General features: G+C 40.0%; 3 protein-coding genes across 9 annotated transcripts in view; 1 reads left to right on the top strand and 2 right to left on the bottom strand.

The window, feature by feature from the left end:
- The window catches only part of LOC146487413 (uncharacterized), a 67,760-nt gene extending 51,646 nt beyond the window's left edge, over window positions 1-16,114 (bottom strand). The window contains exon 1 of the mRNA XM_085087678.1: window positions 16,033-16,114. The gene's annotated coding sequence lies outside the window, so the exon portion shown is untranslated. The remainder of the gene's footprint in view (window positions 1-16,032) is intronic.
- LOC146487411 (uncharacterized) overlaps window positions 1-20,556 on the top strand; it is an 81,482-nt gene that overhangs the window by 37,982 nt on the left and 22,944 nt on the right. The gene's annotated exons all lie outside the window — the stretch shown is intronic.
- Window positions 5,179-20,050, bottom strand: LOC146487412 (uncharacterized). Of its 3 annotated transcripts, XR_014857553.1 has the most exons (6): window positions 19,979-20,050; window positions 18,675-18,730; window positions 14,598-15,394; window positions 13,667-13,858; window positions 7,485-11,690; window positions 5,179-7,293 (listed from the first exon to the last, which is right to left on the bottom strand). XR_014857553.1 is itself a non-coding variant. In XM_085087710.1 (5 exons), the coding sequence occupies exons 3-5, from the start codon at window positions 15,361-15,363 to the stop codon at window positions 8,527-8,529; spliced, it is 4,122 nt and encodes a 1,373-aa protein (XP_084943836.1). In that variant the 5' UTR covers window positions 15,364-15,394; window positions 18,675-18,730; window positions 19,979-20,050; the 3' UTR covers window positions 5,179-8,526. The 3 variants fall into 3 exon arrangements, 2 of the variants coding, with proteins under 2 accessions (XP_084943836.1, XP_084943845.1); XM_085087710.1 differs by having other exon boundaries at window positions 5,179-11,690; XM_085087719.1 differs by having other exon boundaries at window positions 5,179-11,690; window positions 13,667-13,789.

Raw genomic sequence — 20,556 nt, 5'->3', positions numbered from 1 at the left:
AGGGTTGAACCAGCTCCCAGGTCAAGTTAGCCTCCTACGCAGAGGTTGTTTGGCTTTTGACGTCACTCACTCCTTCCCCACGTTAGGAGGAGTGGGGACTGGGCGAAAGAGTCGACTAAAAACTCGGTAATGAACTGTGTTTGCAAGGACCGCGACAAAGTATAAGTACCGGATCTTGTAGCAAAGGATCTAATCAACAAAATATATTCCAGAACAAATAAGGTTAAAAAAACAGAGCAAGGCTGATTTCACGGTCAGGGAAGTACATGATATTTTTCCAATATTTTATAAGGTACGGCTTTTCTTCTTACAAGGTTTGTTTGAGCAAGCATACCCTGAAGAAATGCCTTTCGAAATATTGGAAAATTAACAAATCGAATGTGGTTTGGCGTTGAAACACACAGAAACAGTTGTGGTAAAAGATATTTTGTACTTCCCGGCGGCGAAATCAGCGTTGGTCTTTTTTTTAATTTTTGTTTTGTTTGACAGAAACCTCGGCCAAAAAAGTCCACCAGAAAGTCGAAAATAAAGTCCTTAAAAAACCGGCAAGAAAGTGGACACCAGAGCTAAAAGTGATTCACAAGCAGAGCAGCTCTGCTTGTGAATATTTTTTCAGCAATACACTATAGAATGGTTTTATATGGTTTTGTACTATGCTTCGGCTGGCCAAACCAACCTTCTTCAGGTACAATGAGAATTTACATTGGAAGGGCTGTTTATGTCAGTAGTAATATTTGCGCAATGCTAAAGTGATTTTATTTGATCCGTGAAACGGAGAATAATAACTACTAACAAATAGCCACAAGTAAACAAAAGAAAACGATGGAATTACTGCATAATAGCGCGTAGTATCCTACTACCTATTTCGTAAAATCACTCTGAAAAATAGAGGGGTAACCATGTTACTTACTGAGCTCCGTCATTTTGCTCAAATATTCTCGTTGGGTTGACCTGGGATTTGGCCGACCTTGTCAACGAGCGTGACATTTGGTATTAACGTATTTATTCGATTAATCACCCAACTTCGAAGTGCCCACCCTGAAAGCCCAAACTGGTAATAAAGGCCCACCCCACCCCCTCCCATCAACAATAACAAAAATTCTGTACTAGCCCAGCGTGAAGAAAGAGGAGCATCAGTTTTGTTCCTCATCAGGTTTAGGTCGATGTTATCTAGTGCTTTCCCATTGGAGGAGCGTTGCGTAACGACACTAAAAACGGATGCGAGGGGGATCGGGAGACTACCTCCGCATATACGCGTGTGACATTTTGTTCGTTAAATGATGACGTTATTTGTTGAAATTTCTACGAGAACTCTGAAATCTCATTGCGACCCATTGCCGACATCAAAACTGACATGTAAATAGGCGTTGGCAAACAGGCTTGAAATGGAAATCCGATGTCAAATAATTTTCATAAAACATTGCTGCTGAAAAATTCATGAATTGGAAACTTTTGGCATTAGGAAAAGGATTTAAAGAAAAAAAAATTGGAGGCTGTGCCAGAAAGCGTCCAGTCGTGTTTTGAACTTTCCATACATTTTCCTGTGTTTTTTCCCGCGAACTATTTTTAGTAGCAGTTCACGGCTGGTTTGCTTTACAGACAAATGTATGGAAAGTTCATAGTAAGTTCATGCACATTCTAGTTCAAGAATCTGTTAGTTCAAGGAAATATATTGTCTCGTACCTTTGTATTTTTGCCTCATTTCGTTTCTTAGAAGAATAAAAGGTAGTCAATTCACGGAACCAATGTCCGCCAGAATACGGAACTGCATCGAGTGTTGTCACCGATGACCTATCCTAAGCTAGTAAGCTTTAGAGACTTAACTTTTTTATATTGACTTTAATCCTTATTTGACTAGCAAATGACCTGTGATGTTGAAAAAAAAAAGGGAAAAAATAAAATAAAAAATTATAAAAAATGACCCCGACCCCGACCCCGACCCCGACCCCGCGTTTTACTGACACCCTTTTTTTTCACATGCCCTCCATGCAGGCTAAGTGCAGGCTAACCCCCAGCACGTATGTCGTCGGTACCGATTTTAACAAAGAGAGACAATGTGGAGTAAACTTCCTTTCCTAACGAAACAGCGCAGGAAGGTAGACCCCGACCCAGCCACGAACCACCAACCCCCGATCTTTTGACGACAAGTTTGACGAGTATATCACCTCACCACTGGTTCTTCATAAAAAATTACATTATGGATTCCTGAAGAGATAATCTAGTAAAAAGGGGAAGGTTGAGGAGAAACAACACTCGCGTATTCGAGCATTAGGGGGAAATTAATATTTGCCTCTTAGTATTCAAAAGACTTGTTAACGAGATTCTCTAGATTTTCAGCTGGATGCAAGAGAGGATGCCGAGGTAATTAGCCTTAGGTAATTAGCTCTCTTGCTGGATGTTAGTGGTCTTTTAATTTTGTTTTCAAAATGATAATAAAAAGTAAGTGCCACTAAGTAGAAAACCAGTGGATTTTCAACTTGTGGGATCCACTATGCATGCAGGCATTGTAGACTCACACAATGTGTAGTGCCAATCACGCACCCCAAATTCGTTTTCAATGTTATTTTTATTGACTTGATTATACAGTGCTGGGACTTCAAATCCAACATTTCTGCTTCGAAAATATGGCAAAGAATTCGTGCTGCGGCACAAGTCGCCAGTGGAACTGTACGTACGTAGGATTCCACAAGGTACGATCAGTGAATTCATTATATGCATTCCTTTTAAAAACTAATTGAAGCTCTATCCTAACAGTTGGTTTCTGTAGAGAGATTTTAAACGACTAAGGCAAACGTGAGATTGCCGTTTATGTTTTTTTTGAAAAATGAAGCTGGAGATAAGAACAATGCAAAAACAATTTGGCCTTTGAGTAGAGCCAAAAAAAACTCAATTACTAAGAAACCGAAAAAAGCGAGCGGCAAATGTAGGATAAACATGGTCACGGGGTACTGTTTCTTATGCTGTCCAGGAAAGTTATGAGTTTGTGAATGACTGAAATCTTAAAGCGTGACCATTCAAATGAAGGGACTGAGCAGTACGTATTTTCCTGTGGTGCTGTTTATTATGCTGTTCTAACTTTTGAGTCTGTGAATGAAATCCTAAAGTGTGACCATTCAAATGAAAGCTACTGAACAGTACTTTCCTGTGATGCTGTTTATTATGCTGTACAAGGTGGTTCTACCATTCGCATCTGTAAATGAAACTCCTACAGAGTGACTATTCAAATGAAAACTACTCATTACTGAGCAGTTACTCTATGTTGAAATTGTTTTCTCAATTTTCTTTAAGCGAAATGGTCAGTTATGTGCATAGCAGTCTTACCTTGTCTCGGTCTTATTGAGCGGTGAAAGGGGAATAAAACGTGTGGTTGGCCCACCTTGTTAGAGACGTCTTGCGAGAACGCTATCTCCTTGGTAGACCATATACAATAGTGTGAAGAAAAATCTTCAAGAAGAAGAAGTCAGCCATTTCCAGCGCCTATAGCCCTTCGATACAAAACATCGACATGAGAATTATATTTGCAGGTGACTGCATGACAAAAAAATATTTTCTGATGAAAGCTGTGTATCATGTCAAGGGCTATTCATACGGATTAGTTCCTTTGGTGTTCCCTTGGCCTGTCTAAGTAATTAATTATCTAACTGTGTCAATGTAACAGGTCGATGTCGAATACAAAGTCATGTCTGCTCTCGGTGGGACTTCATTTCCGGTTCCTAAAATGTATCTTTTCTGCGAGGACAAGACGATCATGGGCCAAGAGTTCTACGTCATGGAGTATGTCAAGCCGGCATGTACTGTTGCCGCTGTGAGAACCTTGCAACCTCTTCATGATCAAGTTAAGACTTCATTTTCTTCAATGACACGTGTCGTGTAGCGCACGCTTGCTACTGATAGCGAGGCGTCAACTTTAAGCGGCAAGCGTTGCTCATAGCGTGACCTCAGGAATCACGCGATTCTCGCATCGCGTGCTACTTTGATATTTGAAAAGGTTGCAGCTGTTGCAGTTTTTTGTTTCGAAACGACCTCAACCGTGCCGAATCGACTTTTGATATGTATTGAAACGACCGGATTCGGAATCCGGTAGTTTCAATACAAATTAAAATAAAAAAAAAAAAAAACGTTTGTTCTGAGCCTACTTCAACTGATGACTGAAAAAGTTTGACTGCAAGAAGCAGTGATTTTAAGTGACAGTGAGACAAAAAAATTAATACGAGCTTGCGTGAAAGTTTCTGTTTCCTCGCGCGCGTGGCGTGTTTTTCTTGTGGTAAGTCAGTCCTATGGACACACGCTCGCTCGCTCACCCCCTTCCCTCTCCCCTCTGCTATGAGCAACTTACTGGAAATTGTTATTACAAAGTTCAACATAGCACCAATTGGTGCAAATTGGACTAAAATTTTCTCTTAATGTTCAGAGAAACGTTCATAGGTTTTTTAAGTGCATAACTCTGACAAATTTGATTCCATTTTACACCGTTTTGAGCGTGTATTCTAAATTTTTTTTTGGTGCACCGTCTGCTTCTCAAAGTTATCTTCCGTCGCAGAGCAGATTCGTGTCAAAAAATGACGAAACTTGCTTAGCCCTAAACCCATCAAAATCCGGATCTAGTTAAAGGTGTTCACCGCTCCACAGTGATCAGCTTCGTATTTCTCCTTACATTGTCAATGCTTGACCAATCTTAATGGTAATAAGAATAAACGAATTGATAGAAGAAAAAAAATCCCCAGAGTAGACAAATTCTCCCAACTTGAAACATAAGAAATATAAGAAGAAATATAAGGAGAATATTCACATTTGAATGAGTACATGACATGGTAGCCATATTTGACTATTTGCTCACGTAACACTCCTGCTGATGGAATTGACTGTAGTCATACAATCTGTGAACCAAAATTACTTACTATACTAAAATATGTAAACAAAATAAATAATGAAATTAGTGTCTCATTGTCTATAATTTTCTGGGGTTTTTTTTCGCAAGGATTAAAATGAAACCCTTCTAATATTTTGGTCATAAAGCCTTTAACGTCCCCTCTGTGAACGCGTTGTTCTTTCTCTCGTTTCAGTAATTATAAAATCACTGGCATGATCCGACATACAGCGACCGAACGTCTATTCTTATGTCTCCTGCAAATCTCTGATAAAATCCCTTTTTAAGCACTAACCACTACTTAAAAAAAACTTGTTCCAAACGTTTCTTTTGAGTGACGTTGTGTTGTTGTCATACAAGGCAGATAAGTGACACATCTCATTGCTTCCATTGAAAATATTTTATTTTACAATCCTATGTCGAGAGTACAAAACTAGCGATTCTACTTTGTACGTAGAAAAGTATTCTTAGCAGACACCAGGGGCAACCAACCAGAACATTTAAAGAAAAAAAAATTAAAATGTTTTCTCCTGTGTTCCCAGATCGTTTTATATCCTTCAGTTTAAAGACATTTCTCTGTAAGCTAATACAGATTGATCTGCTCGGATGTTTAGCTGAAACTTTTAGCAATTGGAATTTTATTCCCTGAATTTACTGCTGATGGTTTGACGAAAATGCTACTGTTTTTGTTTTTTGTTTGTTTGTTTTTTTTTTTTTGCAATTTAAGCCACGTGGCCACTGTTTTAGAGGTATAGCTTTAAAGTGGCCGTATTCTAAAGTTAACCCCAATTTGAATAATATATTTATCCCTTCGAAAACGAAAGGGATAAGTGTTCATTAGTTTAAAGATGAATTTTTCCGAAGAAAACTGTAAATTTTTTTACGAGTAAATTCGAATTTCTGAGGGGCGATTGAGGCCATCCGAACAGATATCCAACGAAATGAACCGTTGGGCCTCCTCCAAATATACAATCGCGTAATAAGAAAAGTACAAACATCTATATCAATCTGAATAATCCGCAACAGCCTATTCTCTAGGCAGCCGTTATTAGGGTCGTCACACAACGCTTCTCCACAACGTGAAGCGTTACGTGACGACCTAGTTACGGCTGCGTAGGAGACTACGTACACAGGGGCACCCAACAGCAATTTTCTCTCATATCCTTTGAAACGTTATTTTAGGCGATCTGGAGTGGCTTTAAAGCTCTTTTGGTTCATTTTAGGTAGCGCTATAATATTTTTATCTGTTCGGTCATTCTAGGGGAACTTGAGTCTTTTCGAAATTAGTAGGGCATTTTTGTCCATTTCCCGAAAACTTTAGGTCTTACTTCTTTCCGAAAATCTTAGCTGACCTTTTTTCGGTACCCGAAACAACATCATGATTTTCTTCAATCCGAAAACAATAGGCCTTAAATTTCCCATATCACGAAAGTCCGTGGTGAAAATTCCCTTTAGAAAATTGTAGGGGATTAAGGGCCTTCCGAACAGATAATTTACCGAAACGATCCGTTGGGTGCCCCTGACGTACTGAGGCGTACATACAAAATTAAATAAATATTGCAATATTAAAATGATTAAATCGATAAACAATTGGATAGATTAATAAATCAATCAATACTGAATAAAAAGTTCCGCAATGGCAACCTTGAACTTGTCGCAATTGAGTTGGACAATGTTCTCTGGAAGAGTGTTCCGTTCCCTGATGGTTCTCAGTTGGAAAGAAGCTATATTTGTAACAGTCGGTCCGCGCCTGTAACTGGACAAAAGCGAGCGAACTCCTTCTTCTGTTCATAGTGGTCCGTATTAAGTCAGCTGGAACTGGTAACGCAACTTATACGCTAATGGCTTTGCACAGAGCTAAACGACTATTGATTTTCTCGCAAATTATCCAGGCTTTCCCGCCGAAGCTCTTTTACTAGTTTTGTAACACTAGCATTACGGAAGTCACAGTTTTTATGGACGAAACGCGCTGTCGGCGCGTCAGTTTTTATACGCGCTGTCGTGCTGTCGGCATTGAGCATCCTTATGTTTCTTAATGTTTGGGCTATGTATGGGTCCCAAAAAGCGCAGCTATGTTCCAGTTGAGGTCTCACCAAGGACTTGTATGCCTTTGACTTTGACTCCTTTGGGCACATTGACAGGTTTCTTTGTAAGAATACAAGCGTGTCGTTTGCTTTGCCGGTGATCGTTTTTACGTAGACATTCCACCGTAGGTCACTCGAAGAAGTGGACGTACCCCTAAATACGGGCGGTTAGTTAGGAAGACACAGTAGTGTCTTTGCCTGAAGGGCTGGAAGTGAACTAAGATCTTGTTAGCATAAAAGTAATTCATGATATCCCCGGTAGAGAATGTGTTACATTATTTTGCAGCAAATGGCGGTGAGCGATACTGCTCGATAGCTCTCAGCCAGGGAGTACTTTCCTTTCTTAAACAGAGCAGTGAAGTTCGCGACGAGCAAGTCCTTTGGGAGTGCTACACCCTCAAACGATTTTTGAAATGTATTGGTGGGTATACGGGCAATTTCAGCGGCTGCCTCTCTGAACACCTTTGGCGATAGAAGGTCAGGTCCAAGTACCTTGCTCGTTTTCCGCAGCGCACTAAATAACTTAGCCACACCTTGGATGGTGAGCGTAATGTTCTGTATGGCAGGGGTGGTACTGGTTTCCTAGTCTATTATATCGCCAAGTTTCTCCTTGGTAGACCACAGACTGAAACTGCTCAGCCAGTATTTCCACTTTGCCTTTGCTATCACTGACATACTATACTCACATCAGGGTGTTTCTATCCTATTCTTCTTTCTCTTTTTCATCTAGGACCAAAATCTGTTTCCTCTCATTGCTATCAAACGCAATACACCACAATAGTCACTACTTCGTTATACGAAAACTGTCCTTGAAAAAGTAAAGTGACCTCAAACAAAGGACGCTAGTCAAAGAAACAAGATTTACCGGCACAAAACAAAACAACAAATTTCTACCTTAACTCTCTTTGGAATCTGAACAAGATAATCACCGTATAACAACTTAAGTTTAATTTAATTGGTAGTGGCTTAAATGTTGTGTAGCCTACATACAATTGCCCACATGTGGAACCAGGTAACAGTGATTGCCAAATCTACCCCTCCATTAGCACAATTTCGCTCTCAACTTAATAACATAAAGTTTATCGGATGTCAGTGCATGAATTGTATGCAATCTTATCTGCTTTTGTACAATTATAAATTTAAATCTTTGAGACTATCCATTTCACATTCAATTCATATAGATTCGTCATGATTGTTTCAAAATGGTTTTTTGGATTATTTTGGAATAATTTATAATAAATGTAATTGTTGTAGAGATCTAGACATAGTAACTTCTCTTAACTAAGTGGCTACAAAACGTTACTGTAAAGTGGGCCATACAATGTTGCTTGTTAAAGTAGTCAGTCCAGGCTTAACGATTTCTAATATTCCTTAAAATTTTACATTGAATAACTGAAGAACTCTTAGAACCAAACGACAGTCTTGTGCCATTACGCTGTTTCATAATGTTGTTTTGTTCATACTGGCGATAAAACATTGACATGAAATGCTCTTTCATCCTTTTTTGTTGCGTTTACCTGACATCATTATGTCGTTAGTGTGAGTGTCTTTCTCCAAACAGAGACCACTGGATATTTAATGCACAGAATTAAAGTCACCAAGCTCATGTTGTATGACCCCGAGTAAATCGTAGCTCTCTGCTGTGCTGTGGTGTTCCTCTCCAAACAAAGTGCGCCGGATATCCAGTGCACTCTGTGTAGACTGTAGAGCAGAATTGAAGTCTCCCAGCTTATGTTGTGTGACCCCGAGTAAATGGTAGCTGTTTGCTGTGCTTTGGTGTTCCTCTCCAAACAGAGTGCGCTGGATATCCAGTGCACGCTGTTTAGACTGTAGAGCAGAATTAAAGTCACCCAGCTCATGTTGCATGACCCCGATGGACAGGTAGCAGTTTGCTGTGTTATGGTGTTTCTCTCCAAACACAGAGCGCCAGATATCCAATGCACGCTGTTTCGACTGAAGAGCAGAATTGAAGTCACCCAGCTTATGTTGTATGAACCCGAGGGACTGGAAGCTGTCTGCTGTATTTTGGTGTTTCTCTCCAAACAGAGAGCGACAGATATCCAATACACGCTGTTTCAACTGAAGAGCAGAATTGAAGTCACCCAGCTCATGTTGTATGAGCGCGAGTAACTGGTAGCTGTCTGCTGTACTTTGGTGTTTCTCTCCAAACAAAGTGCGCCGGATAAACATTGCCGAATGTGTAGACTGTAGAGCAGAGATGTCGTCACCCAGCTCATGTTGTGTTAACGCGAGTAACTGGTAACTGTCTGCTGTGCTAGGGTGTTCCTCTCCAAACAAAGTGCGCCGGATATCCAGTGCACGCTGTGTAGACTGTAGAGCAGAATTGAAGTCACCCAGCTCATGTTGTATGACCCCGAGTAAATCGTAGCTCTCTGCTGTACTTTGGTGTTCCTCTTCAAACAAAGTGCGCCGGATATTCAGTGCACGATGTGTAGACTGTAGAGCAGAATTGAAGTCACCCAGCTCATGTTGTGTGACCGCGAGGGACTGGTAGCTGTCTGCTGTGCTTTGGTGTTTCTCTCCAAACAATACGTATCGGATATCCAGCGAGCTCTGAAAGGACCGAAGAGCAGAGGCACTGTCGCCAAACCTGAGTTGTAGTTCTCCAAGGTAATAGTAGCTGTCTGCTGTGCTATCGTGATGCTCTCCAAATCGCATCTTGCATTGCTGAAGAGCAGTTTGCCAACTTCTGAGTTGTTCTTCCTCAAACGTGCGTAGATTGTTACCCTGGATAAAATCTCTTAGTATTGTATGAACCAGTCGATAGAAATTGAATAAACCAGGTTGACTGTCGGGGAGTGCTGATTCAACTTCCTCTAGCACTTTCTTTAGAGAATAATTTATGGACATTTCCGTTTCTTTTTCAAGGAAAACATCTGATGCTTTCTTTACATGATACATTACTTGCAGTTGAAGAGGATGATTGGACATTGTTTGTTTTTCATCGACCTGCATCGTTGTACTTCCTGTTCCTGTTGCAGGATTCACTGTTAACTGTGTATCTCCTGCCTTCTTGCTGGCTGGAAGTTCTTCGGTGTAAAACGGAGAGTAGTTGGAGGCATTGTTCTTGGATTTGTAATAAATTTCAAGGATTTGGGAAGCAATAACCCTAAGAACTGTCTGCTCTGGGCTGCTGTTCATTAAAGAAAAGGCCATTTTTAACCATTCAACTCCATTCTCCGTTTCTCCTTTAACAAGCTGGTAGAGGCCTAAGTAGCACGAGAATTTTGCCTTCTCATCAGACGAAATAGAGGAAGATGTAGAAAGGATTTTGTCAACTTCTGAGAGAAGCTGTAATGCCTGTCCTTCTGCGCCCCATGTTAACTCGCCAAAAGCTCTGGAAACAAGTAAGCGTCTGTGGTACATGTCCTTTCCTTGAAGAGTGGCTGCCTTTAATGCTGAATCGTATACGAAGTTTACTACTTCATCCGAACACCAAAAAACCGAACCAAGAAAGAGCTCTGCTTTGATTAACACATCAAATGTACGATTAGCTGTCCTTGAATCTGAACAACTTTCAAGTAGACTTTGGATAAAGCTCTCTTTATCTTCACAGAATGCAAGAAATGCCGACATAGAATTCCCTTTAAGGAACTGTTCATTCAGCGCTTCAAAGCGTGAAACGGAAAATGTGTAGAACCGGGCTTTCGATTTCAATACATCTTCTTTCATTTCTTGTTCTCCCTTTTCTCTTGCAAATGACTGAATGAGGTTATGCATTGTGAATGATCCGTGTTTTAAATTTGAATCGAGCAGAGATTTTCTTCGAAGGGATTGTAAAACCTTGTTAGTGCGAAATCTGTTTTCGTCCAAAACAGCTTTAGAGACCTCTATATCAAAACTCTCTGGCAGGATAGAAAAGGAGACAAGCGCTTTCTTTTCCAGTGCAGAGAGCCTCTGGAAAGACAAGTTGAAAAGGAACTGCATTCGGAGATGAGTTGGATAATCTTGGTTGTCCAACATCTCAGCGATACTTTCTGTAGAGGATTCCATAAAATCATGCAGAAACTGAGTAATTTCCACACCATCATCTTGAGAGATTGAAGAACACAAAAGTTTGATGGCTAAAGGGACATGTCCACAGATTTTAGCAATTCGCCTCACTTCAAGGCTGCTTGCATTTGGAAGTAATTCATGAACTAAGGATTGAGAAGGGGTTTCATCCAGTGGTCTAATTCTTACCTCCTTGTGGCCTTGAAAATCCAGATTCATAAATTCCAAAGACCCCCTTGTAGTTACAAGGAATTTCACCTGTGTACTTCGGCTAAGAATTTCTTTTAAAAGTCCAATGACCTCTTCCTTCACTTGCGGCTCACCACTTTCTAATAAGTCATCGGCATTATCGAGAATGAAGACACAGGCATCTGATATATCGCTGAAGAGTTGGCAAAGCTCGTCGTCAAGTGAGAGACGCTGATCAGATGGTAGATTGTTTGTGGGGGGTCTCCTAACAAAGCTAAGAAGCTTTGATGCAAGATCCGCTTTTGATTTCAGCCCTCGTAGAGTGAGCCAACAAACGGGTAATCCTTGCGAATAGAGCTCATGCCCCACTGCGTTTGCAACCGACGTCTTTCCGAATCCCGGTGAGCCCCAGATCAACACCATTCGGGTGGATTGGGATGTCAGGTAACTAACAATCTCATGACATTCTCCCTTGCGGCCAGTGAAGTTAGGAACCATTGGAGGAACGGCAGACTTTTCAATCCTTGGTTTGCCATCTTTTGAAAGAGAAAGACAATAAAAACATTCAGGAAATATTGTGTATTCTTTAGGACTTTTCTTACGGGGAGAGAGAAAGAGAGAGAGAGAGAGAGAGAGAGAGAGAGAGAGAGAGAGAGCTAGAGAGAGAGAGAGAGAGAGAGAGAGAGAGAGAGAGAGAGAGAGAGAGAGAGAGAGAGAGAGAGAGAGAGAGAGAGAGGGAGGGAGGGTCAGTCAAAACACGAAATGTCGCAACTCACTAGAGACTGGCAAAGAGTGATGAGGTTAAACCTAAACTTTACAGGCAGCCCGGTTTCAGATCTCACAATGTTAGAATAGGGTCTTGGTTTGCGTTCGTTGCGTACTGAAACTACATTGACGAAAAAAAAAACGAAAACCGAGATAAATTTGAATTCTTTATGAGATGATTAACTGAACGCTACTTTATGAACGTTTCATGTAGCGTGAAGATGGCATCTGATATTCCAGACGACATGACAAAACAAGACAAGAATCCTTTATTTATCAACGATCAGAAAGGGCTATTTTTTTTTTCACTCTTCCGAACTCAAACGCCATTTTCCACCGACGATCTTTAATACGTTACGGCTTACACTCGAATGCATGTCGGAACATTTAAATTTACGCTACTCGCATTTATTCCTATCGATGCTAAGATAAGCCCACTTATTGGTTTCAACAACGATGAATTTTTAAAGGAAACCCAAGGAAACCATCTTATGACAACGCAAATGTTTACAAAGTATTTAAACCGCGGCCGAATTTGGTATTTCACACATTTAAATGGCATAAGCACTTCTCGCAAAAAAGCAACAACATTCTTTCATTGATATCGATCAATTCGCATAATTTGAAAGTAATACATGCCACCACATGAACGAATCAAACAATAGATGGTCATTTTTTCACCTCCTTAATAAAAATGATCCACTGTTAAGTTTCAAGCTCTTTATTTGCTTTGATACGTTCTTAAGATGACTAAAGCTAAGATCTGTTAAAATACTACCCTTGGTCGTAAAAACCCTCTTTTCGAGTATTTTTCTCAGACTTAAAGGCGATCTTATGTGTGGGTGGGTATTTGTTTCTGTTTCGTTTGACGAAGACAACAAAAGAGCGATCGGCATTCTAGAAAAAGCAATCGCTTTGTTTAAGTTATCCATGAATGAACACAAGACTACCACAGGACTATACTTCGCGACGAGGATAGTTCGTCAAGGCTTTTAGCAGCAAATAATCCTTATCGAGTTCATAAATTTTTCGTCAACTGGTTCGCTGATGCAAAACCATATTGAGAGACCAGGCATACTGAAGCGCATTTTCTCCCCTGGGTACTCCAGTGTTAACGGCACCTTAATGTGCAACTTTACAAACCCCTCTCCCCTAGTGCCGCTAATTTGACACGCCGACAATTTTGTGACGATTTGAAATTCATCTTCGCCGAGTCTCGGAACAATTCCCTAAGCGCAATAAACAACAAAAGGCTTTTGTTTGGACTTGTGAAGACGAATTTGACTCACTACAATGGACCATTTCTTGATTTCACGTAATGAGATATGGATGTTAGTAATAGTTCAGGAACATTTTCTTAATTGGCAGAGAAAATTCTGCGTACTTCTAAGGACATATGTATTTCCATCAACTACGCTAAAATTAACAATTAGAAAACAGCCAGGGTAGAAGAAGTCAAAGAAATTTCGAAAATAAGGAAGCAAATGGTGGAAAATTTCTAAATGCAGCAGATTTACTGGCAGGTTATCTTCCAGTGTTTGTTCGGCAATGTTTCTGTGTAGCAAGCTATTTGGCAAACATGCTCATGATTACGATTGAGAGAAATTTCTTGGTTCTTTTTTGTTGTTATAATATCACAGAAGTAGATTTAGGCTTTTGAATCCGAGTATTATTGATTAAAAAAATACAAAATTACTGCACCCTTAGCTGTGATTAAATCAACTTGTTCATGATGAACTATCATTACCTTGATAATGAGGTCTTGGCCATCGTTTAAAAATAGCAGAATCATTCAAGAGTTTTGCAACAACTGAAGCGGCCATAACACTGGCAAACGGATTCCAATCATCGGTGGTGGACTCACTACCATCTGCAAAGTTTGATATTCCTTTTACAATGAGCCATTCAACTTGATCGTCAAACGCAGCTGTAAAAAGACCTGTAACAGAACAAATGTTGTCGCGGTTGCTCGGTCCTACTGTAGCTCTTTTTTAAAACAAAGGTAACTATCAGACCATTTCATGAAGGGAGAATTCAATGATAGAGCAACATTTTCCCGAGGGTAAACCGGCTTACCCCGATGGAAAGTATATGTAATACAGGAAGACGTTTTTTTTTTTTTTTTTTTTTTGGGGGGGGGGGGGGGGGCAATGAATAGATAAACAAACCATAAGTAAAATAACTGAATAAGAAACTTTCCTTGGAGACTGACGTCAGCGTTTCACAGCAAGTCCCTCATATGCTTAGTCCTTTTCCATAGATTAATAATAACTTTCAATTCTGGCTAAGAGATCTCATATCCACTATGTAGGTTCCTGTAAATTACCTTTTCCCCGAAGTTTGACTTTGGTTGTTTCAAATGACAACTTGAGAAGAACACTGACGTTCCACAAATGAATTTACTTAACTCTGAAGATGACTTCGGCTCAGGTTGTGGACACGTCAGTCAGTGTCACCTCAAAGAGTCCTTCTCAGGACTATACTCACCCGGATGATCATAATTTACGCATCTGATTATAACAAGCACTGAAATGGTTATTTTTTTTTTTTTTTTTTTTTTTTTTTACATTACACAAACAGAACCTTCACGGATAACCAGCTTTGGTCAAACCTCCTCCTCGATATTTGCCGCCATTGGTAGAATGGGTAACTGACGAAAATACAAAAGATACACTAACCTTCACCTTCCGTTTCAATGGCTTTAGCCAGCGGATGAGCTTCAGACAGCTGTTTACAGCGCCATTCATCACTGACCTTTTCAGGACCACTTAAAAACTCGCCGTCACAATGCACTTCGACTTCTCGTTCTTCCGGGTTTTCTAGCGGTGCCTTCCATCCATGGGATAAATCCTTGATGACGTCCTGAAAATGTTTAGTAACATAGCTTCTCATACCAGTTGATTGCTCCTGGTTATCCGTCACTATTTTAGAGGCATATGTCGTTAATTTCGCCGAAACAACAACATCTCCTAGCTTTGTTTTCTCACGGTCGAGCCCTCTGCACGTTCCCACTGAGATGATTGCCTTTGGCCGCAGCAACGGGCCGACATTTTTGGCAGTTATCAGTGAACCACCAGGACCACTTGAACCTTCATAGCAGTTGATCAACGCAACTTGCACTTTCTCCTGATTGTCACCAATGCACCCAAAATAAACGTATCCAACACCTTTAAACCAACATTTATATCTACTGTCCATATACATGAAACAAGATGAGAACTCATAATCCTTAACAGTCAGTAACAAGATGTCGACAGGCAGATGTACATCATTTGGATGCTTTATTGTTGTTTGGATATCACTAATGGGTGGAGGATTCTTTGAAAGTTTAGGCGGGCCATCACTGATAGCGCTAAATTTCCGCTTTCTCTCGGCATTTCCGTCACTGAACACGTCACCGGCATCCTCCAAAGTGTTACCAGCGTACTTTGCAGCCTCTGACATGGCCTTACATTAACTGGTTTAATTAAAGCACCTATAAAAAAAGAGGAACAGTATATTTTAAAGTAACAAAAGGGTACGACCAGTTAAGAACAAAATCTGCGTTGTAGATTTTTAGTTAGTTGTCGTTTCACAGCAGACATCAACTACACAAAAATTTCACTTCATAAAGCTTTGTAGAAAAGATTGACTTACAAGAAGGCATGAGGAATGGAGGAATGAGCATGCACTGAATATTTTTATCGCGTGACTGATGGGTGACGATTAAAGCGCTGCACAGCCTAGTGGGAATCAACAGTGATCCACTATCGACGAAATCAAGAGAGTTTTTCAAATCAAGACAGTGTGGATGCATAAAGTTTGATTAAGAGTAACTATCTATAGGATCCTTCTATTCAATTTTCATCTAAAACATAATTATATTTCGCTAATATTTCTTAATATTCCGATGGAAAAAAATGTTTTAACTGATTGCCTTGTATTTTCGCATCAAAACTGCTTGAGTCGAACACCTTCGATAACTGATGATTGTGAGTGACTAGACGAAGAAAATGGCATCACAGCATTCGTGAAAGAAAGCTTGAAGTTTTATAATAATAATCAAAGGTGATCGTTTCTAGTCACGTCGATGTATTATGATGAAAAAAAAAAACACCTTTCTTTGTAAATTACCTTGAAACGGAACGGGTGTTGTATCTCAAAACGTTTTAATCACACTACAATAGAGCAGCAAGCACTGCTAAAGAAAAAAAAAAGAACTGAACTCACAATTATCGTTAAAGGAATGTCGATGTGGTAAAATCAACCATTCATTTTTTGTGAGGGTGGGCGGCTCGGCTCTCCACACAATTTGAGACCAAAATATGTAACAGTTTCCGGTACTCTTTGTCAGAACTGGCCTCTAAAATCTACTTCGGTTTTCAGACTTTCAGGCAAAATTGGTTAAAATCTATATTCTATTGCAGACCAAAACGCCTCAAAACCATAACCTTTGACGCCGCATGCGCACATGCGTTTATAGCTTATATAGGAACCCCTCTCCCCCCTCCTCCCCGGGAGTATTTAGCACTTTAAAATTTCGGCAGCGGAACTCCACGTACTCCTTCTATCGACCTTTTTTGAAAAGCGATAATCAAGGAAATCACGGTTGTCTTATTACCTGCCGAACTACACATTTCGACATTAAACACAATACAAGCTCTATTAATTATAAATTAACGTTTACGGTAACAATCACGTGCACAAGGTGATCACGAGGCTATTAGAGAACTGGCTAAAACCATTCAAACATGTATAGTCATCGCCCGGGGAGGTGGGGGGGGGGGGGGGTACTCTCTTATATGGGCTATATAGGTATGTGCGGCGTCATAGGGTATGGTTTGGTTATAAATAAGGTATCGATTTTAGCCATTTTGCTGCCATTTTGGTAATAAATAGGGTGTCAATGTTTGCACTCCGCAATCAGGTCAAAAATAGGGTATCATTTTTTGGTCAGGTCATAAATAGGGTATCATTTTTTGGTCAGGTCATAAATAGGGTAGGCAAAATCGCAGATTTTGGTCATAAATAGGGTAAGGGTTTTGGGAAGCGCGCCGCACACCCCTATCCTTTTTTTTGGAAGTACCCCCCCCCCCCCCTGCCCCCACCGGGGTTAATCGTGTGGGCCCATTAAGTGACGCGTCGGATCAGTTGCTTCAAACTGGTTAGGAACGTACTTTAGTATTAACAAAACATAAATTCTACCTTTTGAAACCCCCAATAGTCTCCAAACGTGCGGGCAATTGAAAACAGCAGTTCAATGAGCTATACTCACTGAGAGACAGAGTGTGAAGCATTAATATCAAGAATATAATTGGGCTGCGGAAGACAAACAGCAGATCAAAATGCGTGGTGTGACCTCACAGACACCTCTCAGCCTCCGTGTTTATATTCAAACGTTTACTGCGGTTTAAATTGACCGAGGTCAAGTTAACTGAACCTAAGTAGAGACAGTAGAGTAGTGCAGAGTTTATACTGGCTCAAATAACCAAAGTAATCTCTCAACACTGCCAAAAATCGAATTGGCGGGAAATACAAGCTAATGCGCGCAATTTATAAAACATGGAGTGAATTTCTTGCGCTCCTTGCAATTGAGAGCCATAGAACGGCGGCACAGCATATTGAGGTTGTGGGTAATAAGGGAAATACGTCGCAGACATTAGCGAATATTGTTGCTGTGGAAAAAAACGGAAAACAAATAAATAGTAATCTGTCAGTATCCGCATAAAAAAAAGTGTGAGTGGAATGAAGTGGAGACGTAATACATCGCTTACCTTTCGGTTTGACTGCCGTAATAATTCAAAAATGTGTCCTTATTTTGTTCCATTTTGCTAGAGCACGAAACGTGGCGCAAAGAAAGCCTGAACTCCGCGAATAAAACATGAAACGCGACAAGGAAACTTGAACTCGCGATAAATCAAAAAAACTTCACCGCAACCGGATGTAACTGTCAATTTGACCTCGGTTACCGAGCTAAACCAAGCGTTTATTAGCCAAATCACTGCATCATTATCGCTTTTACCGTGGTTAAATTTCCTTTGTCTTTTGCCGCATTTACTGAGCTATTAATTGATGTTTACATGGACCAAAAATTTACCTAGGTAAGTAAACTCTTTTACCGCGGTAAAAATTCCAAGTGTAAACACAGTATAAGGTTGCATTCGATTGACTTTATTCCGGAAAAAAGAATTAGCGGTTAGCGGTTAGATTTCTCTTTTCAAGTAAATTTGGGAAGAGATTTGTACAAATTTTGCTGACTTATTATAGTTTAAGAACGATTTAGTACTTCACTAACTCCGAAAACCTCTCATGTGAATATCTTGTCATCATAATTCTATGTATTCCTTTCCGGAATATGGTCAATCGAACGCGCCCTAAGATACAGAGGAAGATCTGATCACATCTTTGTAACTGAATAGTAAAGTGGCTGGAACCCGAAAAAAAAAATTGTTTGTTTGTTTCTTTGCTTTTTTAGTTTAGTTTTGTTTTCTTTGTTCAGTTGCTCATACTGGTTTTTTTTTCGTGATTTGTTTTGTTTATTTGATTGTTTGTTTTTCCCGAAGCTCACTTTTCTCCTTATCGCCAGCAAAATATGCCCTAAAAGGAACAAACGAGTGGTCAAATATCAACCCTATTTATAGAACCGAACATTTATTCATAATTATTGGCCTTACAGCCAGCAAAACGTGCCATTGTATGATAAAAATGAAACAAACAACATCAATGGAATTACAAAACTATCAGTTAATCAACGAGCGTGAAATTATACAAATTACCTTCATGCGATCAAGGCACCAGAACGACTGGTGATGATGACAGAGAGACAAATCCACTGAAAAGACAGGAAAAATATCACTCAGACGAAACTGAACAACAACAGACAACGGAAATAAGGGCATGACCTTAATTAAGAGCCAACTTCTTAATTGAATTCTTCGAAATAAAGGAAGTCTTTAGATCACGCATTTGCGATTAAATGTTGATGAACGGCACGTCGCTAGAATCCCCAAGGACAGTAGGCATACGTATTTTAGGCTTTCCAAGCTCATCAACAAAAATACTAATAGGCCCACAGTTTAAAAACTGTGGGACCCAAAATTATGTCAAGCACAAAACATGTAACGCCTTGCACACCTTTTCGCCTGTTTCCTACACGTAAATCCGCCAGCGTAGGTGCAGTTTTACGTAATGTAAAATTGATTTTAGTCTTTTATGTAGGTATGTATACAGGTCACTTATGTTGTATTGTAAAACTCCCTGACGAAGTGTGCGTTAGTCACACAAAACGCGTAGGGGAAAATAAATCGTTTTACAACTGTAAGAGTTCGCAGACGTGCTACTCACTAGTTTTATCTAAAAAATTAAATAAAAATTTTAATAAAAAATAGGGTAGTCCATTTTGGTAGTCCATTTAGCAGTCCATTTAGGTAGTCCATTTCGGTAGTCCATCGGGATAGTCCATGGACTGGGGATCAGCGAAATGTACCGACCCGTTTAACCTACACAAACACCGTCACATGTAAGAACTCTAAATTCCGGCTCTGTAATCTAATTTCAGGAAGCTCCGTTAAGAAAAGTTTGAGCAATTACGGCAAAGCCCATTCAACCCAGAGTGAGAGAGAGAAGAAGACACACAAGTAGCGAAATTAACTATGAAAGTAACGATGATTGAGTTGAAATGGCAGCTGAACTACTGTACTGTATTCACTGAACATCACCTTCAAATTAGTTCAGGAAGCGGGGAAGGAGGGAATGCGAAACTGTCTATATTAATTCAAAAGTTTACTAGTGGTCAAAATCCCTTATCAAAACAGTACAATAGAAAAGTCTAATACTGCTTAGTAGTGGTCATATAATAAGCTGTACTGGTAGATGATATTCACACGATTTTGTGTCACTTATGAAATAACGACATATTTAAACGTACTCGCATACACATACGGCTGTAAATCTGCCAACTGTTGAACCCACAGAAAAATCGAAACCACTGAAACTATTCCTTGGACTAGCAGCTGATTACTCACTTAAAAGACATGAACTGACATGACTAACTGCTGTAACTGTGCAATTAATACAGTACCTTAAAGGGCGTAACACTTTCCGTGCAACACAGGAGAAGTTAGTACTAAGCCATTAAACTGAAACCAACGCCACCGAAGCTTCTAGAAAGTCTTATGTAAACAGGAACATTCCAGAAACAAGTAAATTGTTATTCTGACGTAAGCCCTCAGGTAAATGCTATTATTTCGAAATCTTCAGGGATATTAACCTTGGCTGAGAGCTGTCATTCTTAGAACCGGTTCGGGCATGCTGGCTATCTTTCTCATAAAATAATTAAGACTTGAACATCTTTTACAGAATGTATCAGTTCAAATAGCACTGCCGGCATGTAACGTTGCGTCTGTGAGAACCTTGCAACCACTTCATGATCAAGATAAGACTTCATTTTCTTCAATGACACGTGTCGTGTAGCGCGCGCGTGCCGCTGATAGAGTCAACTTTGAGCGGCAAGCGTTGCTCATAGCGTGAGCTGGTTTTTCCAAGATCGCGCGATTCTCACATTGCGTGCTACTTTGATATTTGAAAAGGTCGCAGTTGTTTGTATCGAAATGACCTCAACCGTACCGAATCGACTTTTGATATGTATCGAAACGACTT

Source organism: Pavona decussata, unplaced genomic scaffold (genome assembly GCF_977016875.1).
Source record: "Pavona decussata unplaced genomic scaffold, jaPavDecu1.1 SCAFFOLD_16, whole genome shotgun sequence".
NCBI classification, from domain to species: domain Eukaryota; kingdom Metazoa; phylum Cnidaria; class Anthozoa; order Scleractinia; family Agariciidae; genus Pavona; species Pavona decussata.
Note: the sequence above shows the minus strand (reverse complement) of the source record. Positions and strands in the feature narration are given on the sequence as shown.

What these genes read in the sequence shown, in the direction of transcription:
- LOC146487412 (XM_085087710.1), bottom strand. Translation starts at nt 15,363, where the DNA reads ATGTCAGAGGCTGCAAAGTACGCTGGTAACACTTTGGAGGATGCCGGT. An exon ending in CATTGAAACGGAAGGTGAAG is followed by an intron (nt 13,859 to 14,597) that starts GTTAGTGTATCT and finishes GTTCTGTTACAG; the next exon opens with GTCTTTTTACAGCTGCGTTT. An exon ending in GCCAAGACCTCATTATCAAG is followed by an intron (nt 11,691 to 13,666) that starts GTAATGATAGTT and finishes CTCTTTCAAAAG; the next exon opens with ATGGCAAACCAAGGATTGAA.